The 26,363-nt window shown below is 39.9% G+C and overlaps 1 protein-coding gene across 1 annotated transcript in view; it reads right to left on the bottom strand.

Moving 5' to 3' along the window:
- Positions 1 to 26,363, bottom strand: part of GRM1 (glutamate metabotropic receptor 1) — a 227,535-nt gene that overhangs the window by 61,673 nt on the left and 139,499 nt on the right. Inside the window, exon 3 of the mRNA XM_075924377.1 lies at positions 13,208 to 13,443. Within this exon, the coding sequence (XP_075780492.1) occupies positions 13,208 to 13,443 (236 nt within the window). The remainder of the gene's footprint in view (positions 1 to 13,207; positions 13,444 to 26,363) is intronic.

The raw sequence follows: 26,363 nt of genomic DNA, 5'->3' as shown, positions 1-26,363 counted from the left end.
TATCTTTAGAAAACTCACATTGGTACCTTTTTTATGTTTTGTCAAATCTGCAGTGAAAATGTCCTAGAAACAAATCACAATTCACCATCTGAGACTGCTATAACATGAAATATATGGCAGAAAATGGGTAAAGCACAGCAGGAGACATACAATTCTCCCCACTCCCCCTCTGCCAAGGAGTTGACTTGCACATTTAATTAACACATATATTTAATTGAGAGTCATCAGCAAGGAAGCATGTTCTCTGGAATGGTGACTGAAGCATGAAGGGGCATGCAAATGTTTAGCATATCTGCACATAAATACCTTGCTATGCTGAATACAAAAGTGCCATGCAAACTCCTGTTCTCACTTACAGGTGACAGTGTAAATAAGAAGCAGGCCGCATTATCTCCCATAAATATAAACAAACTTGTTTGTCTTAGCAATGCAGAAACATATCCAGAAACATTTAATACATTTCAGTTGGTATTCTATTGTTTAACACTGAGATTAAAACTGTGATTAATAGTGATTAATTTTTAAATAGCTTTTTTTAGTTAATTGTGTGCCTGAACTGTGATTAATTGGCAGCCCTAATCAGAATCCATTTGCACTATATGAGTAAGGGTGTCTGAGATTAGGCTATGTTCAAATGCATTATAAAAATGGAGCTATTTTGGAAGCACAGTAAAGTCTGTATCTTTGTGTGGTATGCAGTGAGACAACAAGGCGTCTTCCATGCTGGGCTGGCCTACATAAGGGTATGGCAAAATTCCTGCTCTTATGCTGACAAGGGTTCTGAGATGGCTCCTTCCTAGTTCCACTGGAGGAGGCAAGGCCACACTGGGGCAGGGATGAAGTGGAGCCTTGACTCTGTTATCTACCCCCTCACCCCAGCTTGTACCAAAGTGTGCAGTACCCCATGAGCAGTGGAGCAATGTGTATGCTCCTCCACGTAACAGAGAGCTCTTCTCATGCTCTCTCCTGGACTGTCCAACTCTGCACTGCGGTTGAACTGGTTTGTGCCAGTACTATCCAGTTAGCTCTTCTTGAATATCTGAGACAGAGAGTGATGTGCTGGCTATAGAATGTACCTGAAAATAATGGGAAGTAACAACCTATACATACCTTCAGATTTCACTCCATAGGCCTTGCTGAACCGAAGGCATAACAAACAGTGTGACTCAATGCTGGGAACTAGAGTGGATCTGGCCTTGGCTAAATAACAACACACTAGGTATTAGCTTACACCAAAGTAAGCACATTACTAACTGGGGAGGATAGTGCAAAATCACACAAGTCTCTTAAGCAACTGTGTAAACAAATTCTCAAGAGACTGTACAGAAACACACCAAGTCCTCAGAAGATAAGGATAAGATGACAGTATGATGGATAAGGGTGGAGCTTTAGTGAAATGTAATATATAACATTTTTGTACTGAGTGTAAAAGGATAAGTCATAGGAGAGGCAACTTTGCCCTCTTACTTGTTAACGTAGCTGTAGCTCTCATGGGGTGCTAGTAATAAACCTGACCAAGCAATTTTGCCACCAAACTGACCCTGTGGGCTGTCTTTATGGTAAAGACTGAGGTGTGGTGAATCGATAAATGGCATTTTCTACTAGTGAGAAAGTTTCAGAGGGTTAGCCGTATTAGTCTGTAACTGAAAAAACTTAAAAAATAACAAATAGTCTCTAAGGTGCTGCAAGACTAACAAAAATGTAGATGGTATCATGAGCTTTCATGGGCACAATCCATTTCTTCAGAGCTCCAGAAATAGCAGTACTTAGCATCATGAGCACTGCAGTAGAAGCAATGCTGTGCAGCACTGACACCACAGAGGATCTGATGTAAATGTTTGGAGGGTCATAAATTAATCTCACATTGTGGCAACATTATGAAAAAATGGCGGACAAAGTCTTTGCTTTCTCTGGTCTTTCCTTTAGCCAACCTTTTAGAAAGTCACGTTGACCAAACTTTTTGAACTCCGTGCCTAACACGAAACCACTAAATCATTTAGGCAGCTAAATAAAAGTTGGCCAGTTATGAAGGGTGCTGGGCAACCACATTCTCCTTTAATTTAAAGAGATTTCTGTGTATTCTCTGCCTTTGGAAAACACATCAAGCCTCTTTTATTTAGGTCCCTAAATATGTAATTAGGATCTTATGTTTAGGCACATAGATCAGGAAAGGCTGACCACCCTACATTTTTCTTTTAGTTGCTAATCCCTTAAAACAGCTTTCTTTCTGTATATTCACTAAGGGTACGTCTACACTACATGCCTCTGTCGGCAGAGGCATGTAGATTTGTTTGTTCAGCAAAGGAAAATGAAGCCGCGATTTAAATGATAGCGGCTTCATTTACATTTACATGGCTGCCACGCTGAGCCGACAAACAGCTGACGAGCTGTTTGTCGGCTCGCCGCTAGTCTGGACGTTCCCCCTGTCGACATCAAAGCCCTTTGTCGGCAGCCCCGGTAATCCTCATCCCACGAGGAATAATGGGGCTGCCGACAAAGGGCTTTGATGTCGACAGGGGGAACGTCCAGACTAGCGGCGAGCCGACAAACAGCTGATTAGCTGTTTGTCGGCTCAGCGCGGCAGCCATGTAAATGTAAATGAAGCCACGATCATTTAAATCGCGGCTTCATTTGCCTTTGCTGATCTGTCTTATATACATGCCTCTGCCGACAGAGGCATGTAGTCTAGACACAGCCTAACAGTTAAATCCTAAAAGTAACCAAGTCCTGATAAGTTTTACACATATCACCAGTTCTTCCATTTTAACAGCATTAAATATATTCATCTGTTCATGGATGCATCCCAGTTTTAGCTAATGTAAATTATCTAATCTATTGTTTTACACACACACACACACACACACACACACACACACACACACACACACTGTACATTATTACATCTATCTCTCTATATATGTACTTATGCAAATGTGCATTTCTTGTATTTATCATATTAAAGTATTCTAGTACCTCTAGAATTCATATTGCAATAACCATGGAAATCCTTTAAAATAATTGATATTGTATTGATCTGTTTTAGATAGTATAAGCAATATATGCACGAAACAGGCATAAAACCAAGAACAGACCAATAAAAATATTAATGTTATAGGGTTTCCATTGTAATTATAATGTGAGTTCTATTGATATGAAGTTATTTTAATGTAATTAATACAAGAAATGCGTATTAGTGTAGAGAAAATACATTATGCTCATCATATCAATAAATTCTTAAGTGCATCCAATTCATTACTAACAAACAATAACAATAAAGCTTCAATTAGATCTTGCTGTCCAAAATGTACAGTGAGGTTGTCATTACTCTCAGACAATTATGTCAATCACCCAAATATACTCAGAATAATATAGAGACTGTTGTGACAAAAGGTTCTTCTCTGTGTAAGCCACTGATTGTCCGTCTCTTCCAGGCTGCAGTTGTATGCTCAACTACCAATATTTTTCTGTTTTTTCTATTTTGGGTCTTAAAGTTGCTGCTTGTTCTGTTACATGGAAGAGTGAACACAAAGGAAGGGAAGGATTTTGCCATCAAGTGATTAGAACAGAGGATTGGGAGCTCCATCTGACAAGCTTTCTTGCTGATAGTCACTGATTGCCTCTGTGATCTTGTGGTCTCCATGGCTCAGTTTAACATTTTTGAAATAAGAAAAAATTTGTCTACCTTGCGAAGCTTTGTGAAGTTTATTAATAAGTATGTAAACGGTTATGAAACCTCCTTACATGAAATGTTCTCTAAGTCCAAAATCCTGCTGATAATAAACCATGAGTATTAGTTTAGGCTCTAATCCCAGACAATGAGTATTTGTATTGCCCTTGTAGTCTTCTAGTAACAAAAATAGTGCCTTGATGTAATAGTTTACTCCTCTGCTTCCTATTTTGATATCAATTCCTGGGCGGCAGAGAAGCAGGTTGAGGAGCAAACTGAGCATGTTGAGAGAGTGAGGCGAGTTCCAGTGGTTACTTAAGGAAGTCAGAGAACGGGGAAGGGAAGATGGGTTATTTGATTATTATCTAAACATGCTGTCAGACAAAACAGCCCACTCATTGGCATTGCATGCATATTATCTTTCTGAATGGTTGAAACTTCCTTACCTGTAAGCTGTAAAAAGGTTAGTAATTTTTAAAAGGGTTATTATCTTTAGCTCTGCAGGAGCTCTTCTGCATGGCATCTCACTAACCTAAACAAAATACAAAACTCCCCATAATTCATTAAGCAGGTCAGTCCTTTGGCAAGAATACAGTAAGCACAGCTTTCTTCTGGGTGACAAAATTTTAGTCTGCAGACTCTGTGCTGAGATTTGAAATACACTAAGCATTCAATTTCTTCCAGTGTTGAAGGCTGCAGACTTCATTTGCAAGATGTCTGGAAATGAAACCTCTCTTTCTTACTTTCATTTCCATATTCCAAATTGTTCTTCTTTTCCCAAGCTGATATCATCTCTTATATTCATGCAGTTAGGCTTGATCTATCCTCCCATTAAAAATTATGGCAGAATTATAGTTAGGGCAGGGGCAGTGCCTAAATCAGATTTCTGTATTTAAATACCTCAGAGGTTGGTTAGCTGCAAATGGAGAAATAGAGATAGAACTGCAAGTAATGAGGCTGAGCATAAGGAAAGTCTGGCACAGGACAAGTGGAGTAATTTATGACAACTGAATGCCTAAATTAGATAAAGGGCAGCTATGCAAAACCATCATAAGACCAACTTGTCTGTAAGGGTCGGAGATATGGGCAACCAAATGGAGGCACTTCAGTAGATGTGATGCCATTGAAAAAAGATGCTTGAGGACACTGAGGGGGTGACATTGCTGGAGCACATTCAGAATGAGGTCATCATGAGGAGTGAGATGTCTGTGGTATCAGCGAGAAGTTGCAAAGATATGGCTGAGATGGGATGGGGATGTACAAAGGGTAGATGAAGTGAATCCTGTTAGGGAGGCATTTGAGACTAGAGTTTATGAGCAGAGATGGCCAACAAAACAGTGGATTAAATGGTGTAAAGGAAGGTGGAGCAGATGTGCAGTGAACACTGGACCAGCAATCCTGGAAAAGGTAGAACCAGCAACCCAACCGCCTTTAGCTTGGAAAAGAGATAGTTATATTTTTGATAGCTGGTATTCCACGTATAAAGGAATATTAGGTTGTCTCAGATCACTGTATAGTAGTTACTGGGAAGTGTTGCCATTTAACCATAACTGGCCTTTTTTAAATCTAAGCTTCAAAGAAAATAGGAAGCAATTGAAATCCAGGGCTTTCAATAAAGCCTCCTCAAATAGAAGTAATCTATTATTTATACACGCTGGAGTATATACAATAGCAAAATTGAATATATACCTAATAGCTCTTCTATTTCTTGCATTCAGATGCTTGAATTAAGAGGGGGTTTTATTTTTAACTACCCTTTCTTTCTCCTCCTCCTCCTAGATAATAAATTCAGTGTTTAAAGCTGATCAGAATGTAACTCTGACTCTTACCAAAAATATGCACTTAGCCTTCAGGAAGTACCATATCTGTTTCATCTGTATATATGTGCAACAGATGTCTGATGCCTAAAAGTAATGAGCTTGATATCCATTTTAGACAAACTTACACAGCTGGGCACCAAAAGTGTCCTCAAAAGCCTTTGGCAGGTCTCTCAGGATGTCAACATTGTCTTTTAATTGTCAAAGGGAGGAAAAACAGATTTAAGTGCAAATGGGGTTTTCTCTCACTTGGTCACAAAAAACCAGTATATATATATTTAAATTTATTCTCTCAATGCCCCATATCTTGTTATGTAAGGTTCGATTCTAAGTCTGTAACTCTAGCCATGGGACTCTCAAGAAAACATCTAAACAGCAATTAATTCAGGAAAGACAGCCTCTAATTCAATCTACATTTTAAAATTTCCAATGATGAAGCATGTTATGGATTTAAGAGCTTAGTGTCAAAGGCTCTGCAAAATGAGAGTTGCATACACAAATACAACGGTGCCACAAGTAAAGCTAAAACATCCATGGGGGAATTGGTGGCACAAGCACCTGATTCACTAAATAATTAAATGTCATGAGAGCCAGCATTACTATATGTACATTTGGAGAGAAGACCTATGTAGTATTGCCAATCCCAGAGCAAGTGAAAAAATCAAAACTCAGGGTCCCTAAATAAAGATGTTAAATATTGATTAATTTACTAATTGAGTAGTTGATGGGATTTCAAAGGGGCAACACCGCGCAGAGCTCAGTATCAGCTGTGCGGCACTGCCCCTTTGAAACACCGCTGTGGCATTTTAAAACGGCAGTGCCACATGGAGCCCATACCCCGGGCTCCATGAGGTGCTGTCACTTTGAAGTACTCCCTCTTCCCCCTGCCTTTGCTGACTCTATCTGATAGAGGCAGCAAGGGTGGGAAGCGACTAGTAGACTCGACTATCCAATAACCATTTGCTTATTGGATAGTAGACTAATCCTTAACATCCTTATCCCTAAATCATGAGATTGGCTTAAAAGTCAGGATATTTAACTAACTAACCTCTCTTTATTGTTAGCTTCTTGAGATGCTAAGACTCATACTGTCAAGTTTCTTCCTGCAACCACTAGGTCTGAAACTTACTATTTAATATATGGAGATATACCTATCTCAAAGAACTGGAAGGGACCTTGAGAGGTCATCAGACTAGTCCAGTCCCCTGCCTTTGCAGCAGGACCAAATACCATCCCTGACAGATTTGCCCCAGATCCCTAAATGGCCCCCTCAAGGATTGAGCTCACAACCCTGGATTTAACAGGCCAATGCTCAAACCACTGAGCTATCCCCCACCCCCATTTCTAATTGGATGTTGAGATTCTCACTTAACCACATGACTCCAGGAGCTGAGGTCTGAGAGACAAGAAAGACACCAAATATTGTAAGACACAATTACATGGTGAGAATTGTCAGACTGTGCCCCATGCTTGTGAAGAATGGCTCAATATCTCTCCCTATGAAAATGCTTTGAACCATTGCAATCCCCCAATTCACTCTAAACAGAGTTAAGGGGAATGTGTCATCCTGCCCCTGACCACTGAACTGGCCAGCATGGCTGACTGGGACTCAGTAAGGGGAGCTTAATACACCAGCCATGTCAGAAATTCCATGCTTCCTCCAGCACAATCCTTCCCCAAGCTGCCTTTAGGGAGGTGCAATTGTAGTTCCATGTCCCTTCATTACAGGCCCACATGTAAATTACAGAAATTGGCTCTACACATTTATAATTTCTTCCAGTGTGCTTTCAATGAAATGTTAGCATACTGCTATTTATTTCTATGCATATGAAGTAAGTGTGTGTGTTGACACAGTTTAATGTGGACAATATGCATGTGTTTGACACGTCTCTCCAAAAGTGGTCAAATTTAAACTCCTGCACAGGCCCCTGGTCTTACAGATTCACCAAACGGCTGGAAGGAAGATTTTTTTTATAACTTCAAACGTGTCTAGTATTAAAACAATCATGATAAAATAACTGTGCAATATTTTTTTTAAAAACGAATAGAGACATAAATATTGGTAGAACTATTAGCCATGCAGTGTGCATCTTGGCATAGAAAAGGCCAAACAAAGACATACTGTTCTTTGTGAGGTATGAATACAGGCACCACAGATATAGTCTCAAAGTGTGATAGATGTGACAAATGTGAGTCACAGAATACCAAACAGCTGTGCAACATTCCAGAACAAATTTGGCAAGGGTAGGAGGTGATTTCTTAATTTTTAAGTCTTATTGATTATCCAATTCTGGCTGATTATTCTAATAGCTGTAGTTTGAGATTAACTGATTAGAAAACAACAGAAGAGAGATGATCATTATTAGGAGATAATAAATTTCCACGTATTGGCATCTGAAACAAACAATATAAATAACAGTCCACGTTTAGCTAGTAGCATGTTTCCAGCAGTTTGCAAAGAAATGTCAGGTTATACATACTTGCCATCATTTGCACAGTCACATCCATGAGTGATTAGTACCATTGTAAATGAAACTGTAATAATGCACAAGCCATTTGCACCTGGGGCAAATCATTCCAGACCACACTATCCTGCATCTTATAATGTAGCTGAGGAAGCTGTACCAATAAGTAAGAACCTGCTTCAAAAGGCAGTGAATAATCAATAAGATACCTATTTGATTCTGCTGGCTTATCGAAACACAAAGAATGAAATACACAATCCCATCAATTTTCCAATGGGTAATCACAATACTGTAAGAAGCGAATACCAAATCCCCATGGCCTGTTACCACAGATCAAATATCCAGTTGTAATAAATGGATATACAGAAATCAAATGGCAGAAACAAATCAGAAAGCAGCAAAACTTCACTACCAACTGTAATCTTTGGGAATCCATCAAAATTGCAAAAGTTTATGGCTAAAAACTTGTTGCAGTAATTCAAACAACTGGGAAAGCTAAAGACTAGCTAACAAACACTAGATGGCATGTCTATTCTAGAAACAAGTGACACAAAGACAAATCAAATTGATTCCAGTCCTTTCCAAAGAGACAAATGAAAATTAAGACTAGAATGGGACTGTTTTTTCCTTATACTTTTTCTGTGTGCAAACAGTCTGCAGACACTGGAAGAGCTCTATGCATTATTTCAAATAATTACTCATATTTCTTCAGCAAATAGTTCTGGATCTGCAGATCATTACTTATCAGTTCATATTTGGATTTGAAATGCACAGTTCATCCTTTGTTCAGCAATACCATGTAATCTGATGTTTTCTCTGTTCTCTTCCTGGATAACCATTTTTAACCTAATCAGCAAGAACAGTGAGGGCAGGCTAGAGCAGTGAGGGATCTGTGTGTAGGGTGTGACTACATGGGGGCATTTGGTCACAATTATTATTTAGTTTTCCAATATATAATTCACTTTTCACAAAAACAGTTGAGCTTCACATTCACTTTTCAGAAGTATAGTGGAGCATTTTTACTAGAAGAGTCACAAAAAAGGAACACAAAGGGAGTTGTTGGTGGGAAACGTTAGCACAAGCCACCCTATGCTGTAGCAACACTTTCACTTCAGCCTCAGTTTCCCCTCTGATTAATCAATTAACTCTCACTTCATGTGTTGCGGTTCAGGTCTCCCTTCAAGGCTGATTATTAGATGTAAATGTATGCACTTCTTTACCCATGCACTTCCTTTTAGTCTTTTCAACACACCCTTGCATCCTAGGCCTTGTCTACGCTAACTGGTAGATTGATGCTGCAGTGATTGCTCCAGCAGCCATCGATTTATCGTGTCTACTTTAGACACAATAAATCGATCTCCAAGAGTGCTCCTATTGATGCTGGTACTCCATCCAGATGAGAAGAATAACCAGCGTTGACGGGAGAGCAGCCTCTGCTGACTTTACCACACATAAAATGTCGTGATGAGTATGTCAGCTTCAGCTATGCTATTTGCAGAATCCTTACCCAGGGATAATTACTCCTGGTGTCAGAGTTTCTAATAGTAACAGACCTCCTTATGGAGGCCCTCTGGAGTATCATGCTTTTCCTGTGCCTGTCACAAATTTCCCATTGATTTTACTCCAGAAGACCCTTTATGGGATCCTGTCCTACTTCCTCTGGGCAGAAGTTCCACTAACTCCACTCCAGATCCTGACCATTTGTGCAGAGACCTTTACCAGGTCTCTCCCATCCCCTCTTTGGCTGAGAAAAAGACTCAACCTTTGTATTTCTTGCCTTGCTCATATAATCAGTCACACGACTTTGTGTCCTGATCCCCATTCCCGTGATCCTCCAAGGGCACTAAAAGACACATAACAACTGTTTTTAAAAGGACCAACACTTGGGCTATGTCTACACTGATGGGTTATTGCGCAAGAACGGCTGTTCTTCCGGCAAGTGTCCACACTGCCTGCCCGCTCTTGTGCAAGAAGATTTACAGTACGGCGTGGTAAGAGAGGGCTTCTTGCGGAAGAGCTGCACTCTTTTTTAACAAGTGTAAGACCTTTTGTGCAGGTGCTCTTATGCAAGAGGGCAGTGTGGACGCTTGGCAGGGATTTCTTGCGCAAGAAAGCCCTATGGCTAAAATGGCTATCAGAACTTTCTTGCGCAAGAGAGCGTCCACACTGCCATGGATGCTCTTGCACAAAAGCACAGCTCGTACATGGCAGTGTGGACTTTTTCTTGCGCAAGACTTCTTGCACAAGAACTCTTGCGCAAGATGTTCTTGCACAAGAAGCCACCAGTGTAGACATAGCCCTGGATACAAAACTGGCAGGCCATGGACCACAAATACCATTAAAGTGGACAGATTGCCTTGTTAAATGCGTAAATATAGCTAAAGTGAACCCATTAAAAATAAAATAAATGCCTGCCAATTTTTACACTGTTTGCCCAGCTTTAATTATGACTGGACACTAATAACAAACTAAACCTATACCTCAGGTACAAATAGAAGTGTTATTAGAAAACACATAAATATACAGATCATTCAGAAACAGACAATTAGAACTGATTAAACTAGTGTCATGCTTTTCACATTACATTTGAGGTTTTATTTGAAGGGGAGAAGACTCAGAGTTCTGTAACCATGCTATAGCTCTCAGAATGTAGGGCAACATTTTCAAATTTGCATGCCTAAATAAGGAACCCAAATCCATATTTAAGTACTTAATTAGGTGGTTTGATTAATAAGTAAATGGCTATAGATCACATTGAATTCAGTGAGAGTTTTGGGAGATTCAGCATCTGAAAATCAGACCACATCTATTTAGGCCCCTACACATGGATTTAGGAGCTGAATTTTAGGTATCCATGTTGGAAAATCTTGATCTCAGTATCCATGTTAATGAAGCTCATGTAGTCATCATGCAATATGAGATTGCTGGCTTAAGCATGCAAGTCATAAATTGTCTGGTTAGGTTATATAATAAATACTTAACAAAATGCAATACCTCAAGGTCATTGCAACAGTGGGAAATAGAATAGAGTAAAATAAGTTGTTTCATTAGCATAGCCTCTCTGGAGGCTGTTTTTCAATCTTGATTATGGATCCTGAGTGCAATGAATTAAATAGCCTTGTCTCAAACTACTGGTTTATATCACAAAACATTTGAATTTTACTCTACCATTACCAAGATCCTGAGGACTAAAGAAGAAAGTGATGGAAGTCTCATTTAATAACTGGACAAAGCAGAGAACAGTCTGATATTGGCAAGGGAGGGACTAGATAGCCTGAAAGATCTTTTTCCACATTTAATTTATTCCATTCCATAGAACCCTGAACCCTCAGGAATGATAAATAATGTAGTACAGGTTAATACTGGTTATAAATTATAAGAACAAGAGAAGCTACATAACCACCTACACTACAGCTCACTTCCAGCTGCCATTGTTGTTATTAGTCTCTCTCTTTATCAATCATTTAAAAAAAAAAAAACTTCTCCTCCTAACCTGTAACCCTCGATATTAAAAAGAGATCCAACTGAAAAAATATATTTTGTTCATTCCCTTCAGATAGGTGAACAAAATACATTCTACCCACAAGCAGAAGCATCTCTTTGCAGAATACCCTTAGGGAGCTCCTTCTGCTTGAATTGGTTGCTGGAAATTAGTGAATCAAGCTTTCAGCTCTCTGAAGTGTTATTAAGTATGTAGAGTTCCTCAGCTATCACTAACATTTACTTCCCAAACTCTACAAAACACTAATATCGGTGTGCCTCACTCCCACCATGAAAGAAAAAAACAATATTATAAGATTTGTTCCACCTTATTTCCCTGAGGAAAATACTATAGCAGGCAAAACCTTCGTTCTGGAATAAGTAGGCTGTGAGGAGTCACGAGGCTAGAACCTAAGGCTGCCCTGAGGGACTACTGCATTCGTACCACCACCTAACAACTCTGGCAGATCATTGAGGGCCTGATTGGCAGTGTTTCTGGGCCCCTTGATGGGTCCAGGAGCACTACTTCTGCAATGGAGGGGGCACCGGGAAGTGTCTGTGCAATTAGATGGATCCTCAGATGGCTGCTGTGGCAGACCTTTCTTTGTTGGTCAGGTTCCTGAATTCTCACCCCAGCGCTGCTCCTTAGCGCCCACACTGTACACTAGGGCAATGTCTACACTGGCAGCTTCTTGCGCCAGAAATATGCAAATGAGGCTGTGTGGAATATCGCCGAGCCTCATTTGCATATCTAATGAGACGCCATTTTTTTCTTGCTTCAGAAGGAGCATCTACACTGCCCTTTCTTGTGCAAGAAAAACCCTCTTGCGCAATGCCATTATTCCTGAAAATAATCAGCGTAGCGGCATTGCGCAAGAAGGTTTTTCTTGCACAAGAAGGGGCAGTGTAGACGCTCCTTCTGGTGCAAGAGCCTCTTCTGAAAAAAATGGCAGCTCATTAGGTATGCAAATGAGGCTCGGCAATATTCCATGCTTAGCCTCATTTGCATATTTCTGGTGCAAGAAGCCACCAGTGTAGACATAGCCTAGGGCTGACTGTGGCTCATCCTGTCTGCTTATGACATAGACTTCCTGAAACCAGTTTTGCGTCCTAGCAGAGTTGACTTTGCTCTATGTCTTTATGAAACTGACCAACTACCAAGGACCAGATCTCACAGACCAGTAATGTCACCAGGCAGTTTGACATCAGAGAGTCAGGGCAGTTGGAGCTGCTTCACTACTGGCTGGGCAAGGTGGCCAGGGGAAGCCACTGCCTGAACAGCCTGACCTAGAAACCCTCCCTAACAAGCAGGGGGGAATGGCTAAAGCCACTTCAAATATAAGAGGGCAAACTGGCCATGTGGAGGCCCCACCCTCCTCTTAGCAATTTTTTGTCAGAGCTAGGTGTATTCCAGATCCACAACACCGCTTTCAAGATCCATGGATACTACACATACCTAGTACAACATGTGGTGTACTACCTCATCCAGTGCAAAGCTATTAATATCACAAACTCCATCACATTAACTTAATTCTTGTCGGATGCAGAAGAAGCAGGTGCCCAGGTGCATTTGCAATAGGAGAGAGTTACACTGACAAGGCAGTGTAAGAAAGCTTGCATAGCCAATGCAAATGACACATCTATATCATTAGTGAGGATTTTGGTCTGAGACCCTATGAGTTGAGCATTTTTCACTAGCACCAAATTCATATTAAGAAATCAGGGGGAGATCAATATCAAACTATATAGATCCACATAAAAGATATTTAATTCTTTACCGGTGCAGTTCTTTTGAAAGTTGGGGTTCTCTAGAGGGTGTCCTGGAAGACGACACTGGAATCTGTGCTGCCAGAATTCGGGAAACCAGGGATTTCGGGTGTTGGTATCCAAACGTAACTTTAAAAAATAGTCATCAAATGACAAGACCTCTGGGGATTGCAGTTTGATAGTGATACCTCCATTTGCTTCTGGCTCGTAACCTTCAATAACTTCATCTCTGTCTGCCCAGCCATCACTGAAAAGAGGGAAGGAAAATTTGTTATAGAGATACAGGAATGTGGTGTGAAAGAGCACCTAGATGGAAACAAGTCAACACGATTGGAAAGATACTGTCAAGAGGATATCCAAAGTCCAACTGAGTCTAAAATGGAGGCATAGAAGAGAAAAGCTAATTGGAAAAAATAAGGTAACAGTTATGGCTAGCAATGTCTAACTCTTGTCAGACTGAGAGTTGGTTAACTCATTTGGAATCAAAGGGAGATATATATCTTCAGACTGATTTCTTTGTCCCACTTGAAACAGTATAAGTATTCTTCCAACACAGGATGTTTCATGCTATATGTTTTCTGACTGAGAGAATACTATCTTGCTCATTCTATTCTGTCAGGGTCTAACTCAGTAGAATAGCGATGATTTTGCAAAACCCTGGGACTTTAGGACTACAAGGCTGTGATCTCAACAATCATAGCTCTGGAAGCTAGCACAATAATTGAAATCAAACATGAACTGAGAAATGCATTAGGCTGGAAGAGAGAGTGGGGAGGAAGAATAGATAGGAAAACTGAAGAAATTGAAAAGAAAACCACACACTGCTTATGCTCCTGCTGGAAATCCATGTAAACATGTGGCTTACAAACAAATTGCTTTTATTTATTATTTTCAGCCCATCCAAACTGACAGAACTAAGAATAAAGAGAACTGTAAAACCCTAAGGATAAAAAATATATATTTCCCTGACCATATTACTTAATGAAGAGTCAGTTTAATGGCTTTGAATTAGGTCATTTGGCTTAGCATCTGATGGTTTAGATAGTTCACTAACTCCAAGTTCACTGATTCAGTTGCATCCTCCAACTCTTCAGTGACTCTCCTTAGGAATCTGGTGCTTAGGTTAATGTAAGTGCAAATTTAAGTCAGCTCACTTTAATTTTAATATGCATAGTCATGTCTCCGGAGAAATAGATTACTCTGACATCTAAAGAACTAGCTGCATCCAGCTGGAATGACAACAGCAGCACTCTGCCACTGAAAGAATTTAATCTGTTTGCTTCAGCAACAGCAGCAAAGAGATCAACAAAATCAATGTGACTGACCACGAAGAAAAGAACATCTGGCATATAGTTAGGGACCTACCAAATTCACAGCCATGAAAAATGCTCCACAGACAGTGAAATCTGGTCTTGTGTGTGCTTTTAACATATATGATACTAATTCACAGAGAAAGCCAGCATTTCTCAAACTGGGGATCCTGACCCAAAAGGGAATTGTGTGGGAGGGGTCGCAAGGTTATTTTGGGGGCAGGTGGTATTGCATACCCTTACTGCTGCCTTCAAAGCTGGGTGAACAGAGAGTAGTGGTTACTGATGGATGGCCCAGTTTTGCAGGCAGCAGAGCAGAAATGAGGGTAGCGGTACTGCAACCCCTTTTACAATAATCTTGTAACCAGCCCCTCCCGACTCCTTTTTGGGTCAGGACCCCTACAATGACAACATCATAATATTTCAGATTTGAATAGCGGTAAGCATGGCATCTGTGATTTTAAAAATCCTATGACAGTGAAATTGACTAAAATGGTCTGGGAAATGGATAGGTCTCTACCTATAGCCACCAAGATAAAAGCTCCTTCCAGTGTGAAGCTGCATTGATTATGCAGAATTCCCAAAAGATACATTTCCAAAGGCTGCATTCTAAAGTATAGACTATACACTATGCCGAGCCCTGAGCACAAGGGAGAGTCAGAGGCAGTCAGGGCAGAAAGGACTACTGTATTGTGGACTCTGTGCAATGCTACTTAGTGCACTCGACACTAGAGGCCACTGCCAAGGAGCAACACTTCTAATGATTCTGGGCCACAGATATCATGGTCACCAGATAATCATGTATGTGCAGCAGAGGAAAGCTGCACCAAACACACACGTGCATTATTATTTTAATCGTATTTTAGGCTAGTGCCTAGGGACAGTGACATTCAATTGGCAGTTATAACCTAAAACAGACAAGACAAAGAGGAGAGGAAAGAGATAGAACATACAGTGATCAATGTGATAAATGCAAACATTAATCTGTCTATTTCTTGAGATGTTTTATTAACTAACCACTGAGAGATCGAGCTAAAGGAGGAACTTGGAGGGTGCAAGATAGGCACAAACTGAAACACATGGGCAAAGATGTTGGCAGCCCAGAGAGGGCAGCTGTACACATACAAGTTAAGGCCCCAGTCTGGCTACTGAATCTGTGGGGGCACACATGGGTAGGTCTGGCCTTACAGTGGCATGTAGTGTACACACAAGGCATGGCTCAGCTAGCATGGCTATAAATAAAGGTATAGCCTGTAAGGCATGGCTTAGGTGAGAGTGGAAGGCCCTATAAATCTGAACCCCTGGGATATGCCCTTCACAGCCCTCCACACCTTCAAGCAGTGCTCCTCTAGCTACACTACTATGAATAGCAGTGTGGTGTCCCACTGCCTTTCCTGTTGCAGGCAGCTGCCAGAGTGTTCCCCCCTATCCCCACTGCAGGAAAAATTTTTTTAAAGTACATCAGAAGCAGAAAGCCAACTAAACAACCAGTGAGGTCCTTGGACGATCAAGATGCTAGAGGAGCAGTCAGAGATGATAAAGTCATTGCAGAGAAGCTAAATTAATTCTTTGCTTCAATCTTCACGGCTGAGGGTATTGGGGAGATTCCCAAACCTGAGGTATTCCTTTTAGGGAAATCTGAGGAATTGTCTCAGATTGAGGTGTCATTAGAGGAGGTTTTGGAACAAATTGATAAACTTAACAGTAACAAGTCACTGGGACCAGATGGCATTCATCCAAGAGTTCTGAAAGAACTCAAATGGGAAATTGCTGAACTATTAACTGTGGTTTGTCACCTCTCCTTTAAATCAGCTTCCATACCTAATGACTGGAGGATAGCTAACATGATGCCAATATTTAAAAAGGGCTCTAGAGATGATCCTAGCAATTACAGATGAGTAAGTCTAACATCAGTACCAGGCAAATTAGTTGAAACTATAGTAAAGAATAAAATTGTCAGACATATAGATGAACATAATTTGTTGGGGGAAAATCAGCATGGTTTCTGTAACGGGAAATCATGCCTTACTAATCTGCTAGAGTTCTTTGAGGGGGCCAAAAAACATGTGGACAAGGGGGATCTAGTGGATATAGTATACTTAGATTTCCAGAAAGCCTTTGACAAGGTCCCTCACCGAAGGATCTTAAGTAAAGTAAGCTATTATGGGATAAGAGGGAAGGTGCTTTCATGGACTGATAACTGGTTAAAAGACAGGAAACAAAGGGTAGGAATAAATGGTAAGTTTTCAGAGTGAACAGAGGTAACTAGTGGGGTCCCCCAAAAGTCTGTCCTGGGTCCCATCCTATTCAACTCATTTATATATGATCTAGAGAAAATGGTAAATAGTAAGGTGGCAAAATTTGAAGATGATACCGAAATGCTCAAGATAGTTAAGACCAAAGAAGTCTGTGAAGAACTTCAAAAAGATCTCACCAAACTAAGTGATTGGACAGCAAATGAAATTTAATGTTGATAAATGTAAAGTAATGCACATCGGAAAAAATAATCCCAACTATACATACAATATGATAGGGACTAATTTAGTTACAACTACTCAAGAGAGAGATCTTGGAGTCATTGTGGATAGTTCTCTGAAAACATCCACTCAGGCTATGTCTACACTGCAAGGTTTTTGTGCAAGAAGTCTTTTGTGGAAGAGTTCTTGTGCAAAAACGTATTGCGCAAAAGTGCAACCACACCTCAAAGCGCATCGCTTTTGCGATGCACTTTTGTGCAAGAGAGCGTCCACACTGCATGGACGTTCTTGCACAAGAAAGCTTTGATGGCCATTCACAGAATGGCCATCAGAGCACCTGTACTTTTTCAGATGGGCTTTTTTTGTGCAAGAAACCCTTGCAGAGCATCCACACGTGCCTTTTTGCGCAAGAGCTGTAGCGCAAAAAGGAGTTATGCCAGGTAGAAGGAGGTATACCTATACCGCAAAAAGCCCTCTGTTCTGTCGACTGACTTCAGATTTTCTTGCGCAAAAATGTGCTTGTGGTGTAGACATAGCTAGTGTGCAGCAGCAGTCAAAAAAGCAAGTAGAATGTTAGGAATCATTAAAAAAAGGGATAGAGAGTAAGACAGAAAATATCTTATTGCCTCTATATAAAACTATGGTGCGCTCACATCTTGAATACTGCATACAGATGGGGTCGCCTTGTCTCAAAAAAGATATATTGGCATTGGAAAAGGTTCAGAAAAGGGCAACAAAAATGGTTAGGGGATTGAAACAGGTCCCATATGAAGAGAGATTAAAAAGACTTGGACTTCTCAGTTTAGAAAAGAGCAGACAAAGGGGGGATTATGATAGAGATTTATAAAATTATGACTGGTGAGGAAAAAGTGAATAAGGAAAAGTTATTTACTTATTCCCACAATATAAGAACTAGGAGTCACCAAATGAAATTAATAGGTTTAAAGCAAACAAAAGGAAGTTTTTCTTCACTCAGCACACAGTCAGTATGTGGAACTCCTTGCCAGAGGATGTGGTGAAGGCTAGGACTTTAACAGGGTTCAAAAAAGAGCTAGATAAATTCATGGAGGTTAGGTCCATCTATGGCTATTAGCCAGAATGGGCAGGAATGATGTCCCTAGCCTGTTTCTCTGGAGGTGGATGACAGAGGAAGGATCACATGACGATTACTTGTTGAGTTCCCTCCCTCTGGGGCATCTGGTATTGGCCACTATCAGCAGACAGGATTCTGTGGTGGATGGATCATTGATCTGTTGCAGTATAGCCGTTCTTATGTTCTTATGAGTTTTTAGGTACAATCTTAATATTTGGAGCTTTGTCTTATCTAAGCACCTATTACACCCCCATCTTCTGCCTCCCCCCCTTTCATTTTTGCTGTCTGGTCAACCTATAATGTAACTCCGTGCATTTGCAAATGTCTACCTGTGGGTGAATCTGACTGCAGACTCAGGAGTCAAGAGATTGCCCATTGATGTGCACCAAAGGGAGGGGGCTTTGAACATCCTACTAGCTCAGTGAGTTGTTGGCTAAAGTAGAGTGTTTCATGGCATTGGAGTTCTAATAGAAAAGATAATTAATCAATTCTTGGCTAGGCAGTAGTGGGCTCCCTTTCATGGAAAAAAAAGTTAAGGCTGTGATTTTCAAAGCAGCCTAAGGGATTTAGGTACCCAGCTCCATTTGAAAATCCCAGTCTAAATGATTTTTCTTGTGGAAAAAAATAGGTTCACAAGGGCACTGCACAAGTTTGGTGCAACAAAAGTTCCCAGCCCTGAGGAAGAGCTCTGTGTGGCTTGAAAGCTTGTCTCTCTTGGTCCAATAAAAGATAATACCTCATCCAGCTTGTCTCTCTAATATCCTGGGACCAGTGCTGCTACAACTACTCTTCATACAGACATGGAAGAGTGGAACTGTGTATGGATGCCTCAAGATGGCAACATATCCACTAACTGTATTGCTTATTATGATTACTGTCTGATCATGTTTCTTGTGCAGTGTTATAGTCTTGAGATGAATCTGGTAACTGTTAGAGTACGAAGCTCTTTAAAGTATGAACGTGGAAAAGCAGCTAGAAGGGGACATATGTGTGGGTGTGGAATAGTGTTTGCTCACTGTCAGAAAAAAGAGACAACCGATTGTTTTCATTACTGTTTCATGTTGTTTGTCGCAATCAAAGTGGTTGCCAGTTCTCTGCAAGATGTGCTTCATCTCTGTTCCAATTTAGTTGCTGAAACCCCTCAGTTCTGATTTAGTTGCTGAAACCCGCATGCTGCCAAATGTAAATAGAGGAATGACAGACATAGACACACACACACAAAATATCAGATCAAATGGGAAATACCCCAAAGTTACCTCTCTATAAATAAAGAGCTGTTACTACTTATCAACACTGATTAGGGAAAGGGAAACCAAGAGGGTTTTTTTTCTGTTTAGATGTATTATCTCAATGATGAATAACACTAGGCATTTCTGAAGTATAGTTTAGACAGCAAAACCTGAATCTGTTGTATTTTTTGAAATCCAGATTAAATATGACACACGTATTCCTGTGAATCCAACATAAAGAGAAATTAAATGGGGTTCCAATTTCCTATTTTTTCCAAACAAGAGCATACTGTCAGCTGCTTTTTTGTATGGATTCATGAGACAACTAGCAATCAAGCATTCTATTTTCATCCTCTTCACAACTTTAACTCTTATGCTGCACTTTGCTTCATTCCCCAGAGCAGTTCTTAGTGCATTCAAGATCCTTTTTTGAAAGAAAGAAAGAAAGAAAGAAAGAAAGAAAGAAAGAAAGAAAGAAAGAAAGAAAGAAAGAAAACATCTGATGCTTTTCATATGAAGTTATTAATATCCCCATTTTATAGATAAAGAAAATGAGATAGGATCCAAACCTACAGCCTTATATACATAGACAGATCCTTGCCTCCATACATAGCTCCACTGACTTTATGGACTGAGGCGGTAGAAGGGAGCTGATTCATATGCTTTCATGTTTGCAGGGTTGGACACTTGCCCATTTTCATCTGTGTCAAATATTTCTGGATTAGCAAATTAACTGTATATTTGTGTTTTGATTGGGTTAATTATATTGATGTTAATTTAATTTTGGAGTTTTTTTATTTCACAGTACTAAAATAGAAAATGTGATTTGTTGAAACTGATTAGGAAAAAAATCCTTTGCATGTGCTAAAGAAATTAATCTAACTTTGTATTTTAAAATTCTAACAAAGGTACCTAGAATCTAGAAAAGAGCATTTTTAGTGGCCGTGGCACTTTTTAAATGGCAGAACTTTTTGCCCTTCAATCCCTGAATATAAAATACAAATTCTAGCAATGATGGCTAGAATCTAGAATACTGCTTTTTTTTTTTAAAGTATACTTTCTTATATTGTATGAAAAGGAGAGAAAAGCAAATACACACACAGAGAGCCAAAGCACTTCCATACAGCCTCTCTTGCTTTGTGGTATTTTGCAGAACTTGTTGCACTTCAAACCCAAGTTTAGTTTACAGAGCTAACCCAGCAAATGCAAATGCCTCAAATAGCTTTATTTCACTAAAGCCAGTGTAGTCTACTACTACTCAACATGATTAAAGGTGGCAGAATCTGCCCTAGAATAAATTTCATCAGAGGAAAACAAAATTATCATTGAGAGATCAGGGCATCCTCTCCTGGATTTTGTTTAAAGTACTTGTCATTTTGCTCAGCCTGGTATATACTAGAGGCAAAACAATAGCTCACTTATGAGCCATGGATGAAAGGCAGTACTGCCAATAGTATTCAAAGAGAGGGATACATTCTATCAAAAGCAGGAATATGTATATTTTCTATTCACACAGCATACACAACATACAAAACACAATGCTAAGAGAATGCCGAGGTTGTCAACATTCAGGAATCATGCATTAGCAAAGTCACTTTTTGCACTGAGGATTTAATCTAACAACCACTGAAGTCCATTGAAAGGCTCCCCTTAAATGACATACACATTGGTTCAAGCCTGAAAATACAGCCTTTATTTACATACAGCATCCCCTTCCTCTTTTAGTCATTCAGCAGTGTGGATTGCAGAACAAATCACACATCTGCTTGGAAAGCCAGGATTAGAATTTGTCTCCCTTCAGCTCCAGAAAACACAAGCACATCTTACTACTTTTGGCTATTAGAAGCAGTAGGTTCTCTGTCCGCTGTGAGAACCGCCAGAGAGTGAATTTAGGACACATAAAGGCCATGCATCACTGAACACTTACACACATGTTTAATGTTACATTACATTTCCAAGTTCTGGCAGGACTAGGCTGAGAGGCTATATACATTACCATACCATAACCTTGGATTTGGTGGGAACAGCTTTACTGTCTGAATTCTATCCCCACAAAAAATTAAAATGGGGAAGCAGGGAAATCACTTGCCAGCTGTAGGGCTAGAAGAGTAAATGGGCGGGCTGCCTGGCTACTGAAAGCACGAAGAAGCAAGCACTGAGGGTATCAGGTAGAAGCATTAGATAAAAGACTACTTAGCCTCCTTCCCAGAAAAATATTTACATGTAAGTGGGATTGAAGATTCTGGTGTCTTAAAACCCTCCCCCCAGGCAGGCACAATGAGTTAAATTAAAGAGTTGGTGTCCAACTGTGCAATTGTCAGTTTATTTTAGACACTAAACATGAGTCATATAGTGCACCCTTCCCACCTTAGTCTGTATTCTTGACTCATAAATTAAGGAGATTCAAACCCCATCAGTACTTGGACTGGAAGTCTCTAGGGAAAACCCAGCTGATGCAGGGAGTGAAGTGTACAATTGAGTAGGCGCGACTCTTCCCTGTGGCTCGGCATCAAGCATACAGCATGGGCTTGGTGTAACGTGCTGTTGGAGGTACTGTTGTGAATGAGATGTGAAGTGGAAATTCAATCAAATTAAAACAAAACACTTGAGATAATTAAAAAAACCTATAGCACTTTCGGACAGAGTTAAAGTTTGCATGTTGTAAAATTCTAATCCAGGCAAGATTCTGCCACGTTAAAAATTTTACCCATAGTTTTTAGTTATATACAGGATTCTTCTCTTCCTGTCTTAACTGCTGGCAGCACACAACTATACTCGATAACTTGTTCCTTGTGTTTCATGCCAGAGTAAATAGTTCAGTAGTTGCTAAAGTGGTCCCAATATATAGTTAGTAAATAGGTCCTTCTGAATGAATGGTACTGTGAAAAAGACCTAGGCTATGTCTAGACTGGCCCCTTCTACGTCTAGACTGGCCCCTTGCAAGTAGGAATAAGAGATCCTCTGGAAAAGGGCTTTATTCTGGAGGATCGCGCCAGTCTAGACGCTCTTTTCCAGCTTTTCCCCAAACCGGAAAAAAAGCGGCAGCCATGTTTATTTAAATCCCGCGGGGGATATTTAAATCCCCCGCGGATTTCCCTATTCTGACTTGCCTGCTTTGCATGCCTCTTCCGGGGAAGGGGCCAGTCTAGACGTAGCCTTACAGTAGTACAATAAATGGTAGTTTGTTGTGCTTCACACAAAATAAAATGTCACTGATTTGAGTTTGTAGTTTCTGGAATGCTCTTTTTTAAAAAATGTAGTGATAATCTCATGGACCAATAATTGATTGTCTATTTTGTACATGTGTGTTTAGAAAGGTTTTATTTACCATATGCATTGCATATAATTGCATGTTATTTACATAATATATGATAACTGTTTATCATATCAATATGTTCTTTGAAGGTCTTTATTATGAAGATTCCTCATATTTGTATCAACAGCATTTTGTAAGTGTGGCTATTATACTCATGCAGTGAGGTCTGAACCATTCTCAAATGTGCACACCAGTGCATACCCTCGAAACTCCACTCCCACACAGATGTTCTCATGGGCAACAGCTGGTATACACATGCTTCCTACCCTGATGCTTGACAAGAAGATGGAATCCTAATTCTGTATATTAGAAATTCATAACATCATGAAGTTTTGTGAACATGTCACTTTTCTAAATAAAACGTGTGTGGGGGAAATAGGAGAAGGTCCATTTTCAAACATGGGCAAAGATTAAATCCAAATCCTAGCACAGTAAGATCAGCAAGCAGGCATATAAAGGGTACATGAGGACTAATTTGTGCACCCAGATATGATGTTGATGTTTTAAGGCATCCATGTTCTTAACTCTGTAACAGTTCCATGAAAATCTTTGTTCAACTTACTATTGTTTATATGCTGGGAGTAACAACTGAATTGCAGTTGTGGTCCTATTGTGCTAGGCATTGTACATATAGAAACAAAGAGAAAGTCCCCACCTCAAAAACTTTACAGCAGAGATAGAGTACCTTTTTAGGATGATAAAACAGGTGACATCTAGGCTGAGAATTTCATTCAAGAATATACCAAATTAAGGGACTAGACCGTGACTTGGTCCTCCATGGCCATGCAACAGAAAAAGAGGATAAGACTGCTCCATTATCCACATTGGAATGACCCAGATCTTGGGCCCAGAGCTGAAGCGAAAAGAACAGATTCTGTATGCCTCATGTTTCCCACTGTAAGTGATCAAGGAGTGGTCAGAGAGGCTCAGGGAGCAGGTGGAGACAAGGCTCCATCTCCTATGTGCCAATCCGCCGAGCTAACCAGATGCCTGGATGTGAGTATGTTACATATTGTACAGGATTGATGTTGTATGTGTTTTCCCAATCTCTCTCTCTCTCTCTCTCTCTCTCATACACACACACACACCACTGCCATACAATGAAAGCCAGGGAGGAATTGTGCATTTCCTCATTTGGCTTCTAGTAGCCCACTAAATAGAGGAAATAGTTTGAACTCACTTTTCCATCTCTCCAGTTCCTAAGCTGTGCAGGACTCAGTGTAGCTGACAAGCTAGTTGACTACCACAGAGGGGACTAGAATTTTCCTTTAATATTTATATTCCTAATACTATTCTCAGCCCTCTTGGAAGCTAAGATTTAACAACAATTTCCTGGAACTCTACTGAAGACAGAGAGACCAATTTTCAAATGTGGATGTTTAAACAGGATATCCTAAGTTTTGCATTTAGCTTCAGAAATTGGCACTTCTTCACATAGTCTCTGTCTAGGAATGTGTGTGTAAGGATTTTTTGACCCAGTTATTTACATGACCATACTTGAAAACTGAGCCTCCACACACACTGTGCAGAAATTAATCTCTAAGCCCTAGTCTACACTAGGGAGCATTTTCAAAATAATTCCCCTTATTTCAAAATAACAAGAGGAACATCCACTCTACCAAGTCTGTTATTTCAAAATAACATGCTGGTTATTTCAAAATAATAACTCCTGCTTTCCATGAGGAATAACACTTATTTGAAATAGTTATTTCAAAATAGCGTTAGCGCGGATGCTCCATTGCTGTTATTACAAAATAACTACTCCCCAGAGTCATTCCAAGTAATTACTCCCCAGAGCTTCCTGGAGTTCTAAATCGAGATAGCGTGCCCACATTAAGGGAGCCTGCCTCAGACTAATTTTGAGGCTTCCCAGTAGTATGGATATGCTATTTCAAAATAGTTATTTCAGGAGTTATTTCAAAATAATTTCCTAGTGTAGACATTCCCAAAGGTGCCAGAGGACTACTCATTGTTTTTCAAGTTACAGACTAACACAGCTACCCTCTGAGACTTTTCCACTAGCTATGTAAATGTTGCCACCTCTGGGGTGGAATCCAGCTACTATTTAACAACGCACAAGAAGAATACACATTACTTTGGGGCAAGAAGTTAAGAACACTCTTTCAACTCAAATTACAGAGTACTATTATAGGCTTCAGAATGTCCATTTAAATAAAACAGAAAACAAGAGGTAGTGTTATGCTGTGTTATAAAAAGTGAGAGAGAACAGCAGCTCTCATGGAGTTGTAAATCAAAGCTGAGCAAACAGTAGAAAATGTTTCCACAAATATTCATGAATTCCAAAACAAAAGTAAATTTATCACTTCCACGACCTTTGTTTTTTTGCTTCCTGTGAACATTTGAATGGACTCGTGTTAATTTTTTAGTTAATTTAAAATGGTATGTTCAATTGTAAAATTCACAATTCACATTGTTTTGTTGGTCACAAAAGTCATTCAGCCAGTAGCAGAAGCAATGCTTCTCTGACCTACCAATACAGCATATAACAGCATGAACAGATCATGAACAATTTTCAGAGCAAGAATTATTTGTGGAAGAAGTTGGTGAATAATGTGAATAATGAATTCATTTGAGAATTAGGCAATCTGTTCACAGATAGTTAGTGAACAGAGGTGAAGAGGAAAAATTCATTGAATAATTACTTGTTTTGAATAATTCACTCAGCTTCAAAACTCATGATGCCACATCTAATCCAAAGACACTGTTGCTAGAGAACTTTCAAAGAAGCACAGAAATAATATTTATTTATTCTTTTGTATTTACTGCTTTTTAAAAGCACCCTTCCCAAAGGTAGGGATAAAAAATCAATGATGGTAAGTTGCCCATCTAAACAAATCCCAGATCACAAAACATAAACTGTCCAGAAAAATGACCTCATCATCCAGCCACACACTACCTATCATCCCATACTCTTAACAAAGGCCTAAAAAAGAGATGAGCCTCAAGGTATGCCTGAAGGTCAATTTGTGCTATGCCAGTCCATGGAGGGAATTCGTGGTAATATGGCCAGTTTCAATGTTAAGGATTCTTGTCAGAAAAACCCTGCCAGCAACCCTTCTCCCTTATATTATGTCTACACAGCAACATTATTGAGAAATAACTAGTGTTATTTCGAAATAACATAGTCCACTTATACACAGCTGGCAGTCATTCTGACATAATGTAGAAATACTGTCAAGCTGGAGGACTTCTTACTCCAACTCCTGTAACCCTCATTGTATGAAGAGTAAAGGAAGTCAGAGGAAGAGGGCTCTATTTCGAAATAAATGCTGTATAGAGCACAGGAAGGACTTGGAGCAGGCTGTCTGAAAGGAGTAAGAAGTCGTCCAGCTTGAAAGTATAGTGAACAATTTGCAAAGCAAAAATTATTTGTGGAAGAAGTTGGTGAATAATGTGAATAATTTATTCATTTGAGAATTAGGCAATCTGTTCACAGATAGTTAGTGAACAGAGGTGAAGAGGAAAAATTAATTGAATAATTATTTGTTTTGAATAATTCACTCAGCTTATTTCAAAATAATGTTGCTGTGTAGACATACCCTGTGAGGCTTAGGTGGGAAGGCAAATGTCCAGATGCCAAGAGGGAAGCAGCAGTGCACATGCATGAGGCAGAAACATAGGTGCCTAGGAAACTTTATCCAACAACTTTGGTGGCAAGTTTAGGTACCTATTTGGAGGTTTGTGAACAGCAGTGGAGCCAAAACAGGGAAATAGGTACCCA

This window comes from Pelodiscus sinensis, chromosome 3, assembly GCF_049634645.1.
Source record: "Pelodiscus sinensis isolate JC-2024 chromosome 3, ASM4963464v1, whole genome shotgun sequence".
In the NCBI taxonomy this organism is placed as follows: Eukaryota; Metazoa; Chordata; order Testudines; family Trionychidae; genus Pelodiscus; species Pelodiscus sinensis.
The sequence above is the reverse complement of the archived record's forward strand: the minus strand, read 5'-3'. Positions and strand labels throughout refer to the sequence as shown.